The 3560-nt window shown below is 28.1% G+C and overlaps 1 protein-coding gene across 3 annotated transcripts; it reads right to left on the minus strand.

Moving 5' to 3' along the window:
- Positions 1 to 367: 367 nt before the first annotated feature.
- Positions 368 to 2967, minus strand: LOC148282287 (uncharacterized). 3 transcript variants are annotated; one of them, XM_088225344.1, is made up of 4 exons: positions 2731 to 2966; positions 2398 to 2454; positions 1520 to 1570; positions 368 to 667 (listed from the first exon to the last, which is right to left on the minus strand). In XM_088225344.1, the coding sequence occupies exons 1-4, from the start codon at positions 2885 to 2887 to the stop codon at positions 534 to 536; spliced, it is 399 nt and encodes a 132-aa protein (XP_088081470.1). In that variant the 5' UTR covers positions 2888 to 2966; the 3' UTR covers positions 368 to 533. The 3 variants fall into 3 exon arrangements, with proteins under 3 accessions (XP_088081470.1, XP_088081473.1, XP_088081471.1); XM_088225347.1 differs by having other exon boundaries at positions 2394 to 2454; positions 2731 to 2822; XM_088225345.1 differs by lacking the exon at positions 368 to 667 and having other exon boundaries at positions 1538 to 1570; positions 2394 to 2454; positions 2731 to 2967.
- Positions 2968 to 3560: the final 593 nt, after the last annotated feature.

Genomic DNA, 3560 nt, shown 5'->3' on the forward strand with positions numbered 1-3560 from the left:
ACAGTCTTCAGTAGAAATAATGCGTTGAAAGAATGAAAAAGCTTTCAATGCGATTATCTTGCAACTTGTTTTAATGACTCATTGGATTCTGACTGTAAAGCTTCGATATTTAAAAGAAGGGTTTTGCAATGGTTTTCTATATTATTTTGCGTAAATACCTGCTTTATTTTATTCAAGTTTGTTTTCCCAATATTTATGTTTGCTTTTAAGTTTTTCTTGTGATCTCGCATTCTGTTGAGAGTTATTACAAAGGATTACTAGCCCAGTTATATTTTGTTCTGTTTGTGTATGTGTGAGTGTTGCTAATATTTTTATGGTATCAGGAATTAATTTAAGAATAAATAAATATGATTGCGATTAATATAAATTTTGTTTTGGTTTCAAATATTTTATTTCAAAATCAACACACGTTTTTTTTAATGCATTAGACTATCGATAAAAAGTTTAAAGAAATATAAATGCATATAAAGAAAATTGTTAACTTTCAATTACATAAACAAATGTATTCTAAGTTTCAGCTTGATTATTTTCTTTCACCCATAGCAGTAACAGACTCCAAAACTGCAATATCCACCCCGCTTTCCTCGCTGTCTACAATTAAAGTTGCATTGGTAATCGTAACATATATTGAACAATCGGCTGATTTTTGGACTAATAAATGGATTTTCTGAAAAAAAAATAGCATTTTAAATTCTTCAAAATTTTATTATAATTTATGGACTGCCATTCTAAGCGTAAGACTGATCATCTTGTCTTCATATTGCATTATCTGTGTACTATAAAAAAGGATTTGAATTAATTAGTAGTATAAATTTGTTGCAACAGAGAATAAAACATTTTTTGAAAGGGAATATGGAAATTTAGGCATTTACAGGGCTTGAACTTTCATTGGCTGGTTTAAGTGGCCACTTTACAGACTGTGTAACATTTAACATTCTGTTTATGTTTAAACATTCATATGTCTGATTTCTGTCAAGCAAAAGGGCTTAAAATTTTGGATGAGATCCTGTGGGTGAGAAACATCCGGCTGCACCATTTTATCTACAAAGCAACACCTGAAAATATTTTTTCTATTATTATACTTCTTCTCATACCTGTTAGTTTAATTATAAGTACTTGGAAATTTTTGTAGTCAAACTGAATTTCTTCCCAAGGGAGTTATTTAGATCTTAATTTGTATACAACTCCTTAGGGAGGAAATCCAGCCTGACTACAAACATTTAAAAGTACTAAGAACATTGGTATTTTAATATAAATATTTTTTGATTTTGTTGTTTTTCATTGTTTTCCAAAAAAAGGTTTTTGTTTTTCTAAGAAATAAATATTTAAAAAATGCGACTATCGTATGTCAGTCATAGCGTCTGTTTACTTCAACGTCGCGTCGTTAAGGCTACGACGCGTCTTAGCCGAGATGGTGCAGTAAATGCTGTTTTATTTTATATATTGTATTTAATTTTAATGTTCATAGTTTCAGAAAACAAAAAATTACTAAAAGGACTCAGAATAAACGTAGACTAACCTTGAGGATTACCACTATTTTCCTGGGCATTTGTTTCACTCAGAGGGATCCCTTTAAAAAAAGATAAAAAATACAACAATCGTACGTTTATGCGAAGTATAATTAAACGTAGTTATGCAAAAAACAGCCAGTCCACAATATTGAAAAAAATAATAAATTGGTTTTATCGAGTGCAGTAAGGTCAATTCTATGATCTGCTAATTAAAAAAAAGACCGCTTAAGTACATAAAACTGTAATAATCACCCTCTGAAAATAGTGTCGATCACAAAAACGGCATTTCTCAATTTGCTAAAAACACTCACAGCACTAGAAAAATCTGACGGTACATTAAAAAATATTAAAACTGGTCAAATACATAATAAAAATATTATTTTCAATAAAAAAAACTAATGTTTTCTTTGTTTTCATTTGTAAAAGTCAAAAACATTTCAACTGTTGTGTAGATTTAATTATTTACTCGTTTCATAAAGGTGCTATAATCTCAGTTTCACTTTTCTATGGCTGGCTGCTTCCTGCATAACCACGTTCATTTTGAACGTTTTATAAGAGATGAATGATACATATTATGCTATAATTAATTTGTCTTGGTGTAAATCATAGCAGCAGAGCTATTTTTTTATTGTACGAATGAAGAAAAATTTTTTTTTTGTATTTTAAAAATGTAAAAAATAATAGTATCTGCATTTAATTGATTAAATCGAGAAACAATTTGATATAACATTTAAAAATTAATATAAAATTCAGGATTAACTTCTTTAATATATTTTTTTTTTTACGGGAAATACTCCTTTTAATTTTATTTTGACTGATATACTGAAAAAGACTTATGTGTTTTATTAATTCAAAATACGCGTATGAAACATTTGAACATACTTACTGCTTTCATCTTCAAATACGTCTTTTATAGTTTCATTTGGCAGCTCTTTAAGTATTCCTGAAACAAATAATTACTTTTTTAGAATTTACTTTAATGCGTTGAAAGAAGAAAAATGCTTTAAATGCGATTGTGCCGCAACTTGTTTGAATGACTTAATGCATTATTTCAGTAAAGCCTCAATATACACTGCAACCTTGTTTTACACGTTTTTTGCGCAGTTCTAAAAAAAATACAAATTGAACAGTGGGTAACAGTAATAAAATGATTATAATATTTAGAAGTGACGTTGAAATTTTGAAAAAAAATGTCTGATTTTATAAACATGATTTTTACCATTTTTTTGACAATGACACAATCCGTCAGATTCACATTTTCCAGAATCGTATCCTTTTGAAACACATTCATTATTACAAACGTCATTAATACATAATCCTTTTACTGCAATGCAAAACACTACAACCAACACAAAAAACAAAGCCAAAACCCTCATTTTTAAATAAAGTAAAAACGTATTTTAACTGGTAAAGACTCTTTTCGAATGCACGAAGGACTACAAATCAGAACTCTTTTTATACTGGAGTTTGTATTTTCTATTTTTTAATAAATGCATACTTCGGTATATATTTTCTATTATCTTCTAAGAATTTTCCGGAAATCGTGAACTTAATCCGTTTGGTAAATATTATTTTCTTGGAAATGTGAATATGAGGTTACGATTTAATCTTATCTGAGCATTTTCTTGCGAAAAGAGTTGTTTATTTAATTAACGATTTTGATAACAAAATCTTTTAAACATTTCTCACGAGTTCTTTGCGTCGCGATGGTTTTCACATCAGAAGGGTAAATTGTTAATTTGAGTAAATCATTTATTCAACTGTTAGATTAATTTTTGTTTACTCATTTAATTTTTGGATTAGTTTAAATTGACTTTCGTTTTTAGTTTGTATTAAGTTAAGATTTATTTTTAAAGATAAAAATAAATATTTCAAATCATTAATATTTTTTTTTTTTGGATTGTTCTTTCAAAACACGATATTCGCCCTACATGGCATTTTGTTTTTTGCCAGTGTTAAAATGCACCGAAAACTGAAAAACTCACCAAAGTACATTTAAAACCGGCTTTTAAAACATCAAAGCCTATCATGATAAAATAATATAGTGTT

This window comes from Micrasema longulum, unplaced genomic scaffold (genome assembly GCF_059751315.1).
Source record: "Micrasema longulum isolate JH-2025_06_02 unplaced genomic scaffold, ASM5975131v1 h1tg000343l, whole genome shotgun sequence".
NCBI classification, from domain to species: Eukaryota; Metazoa; Arthropoda; class Insecta; order Trichoptera; family Brachycentridae; genus Micrasema; species Micrasema longulum.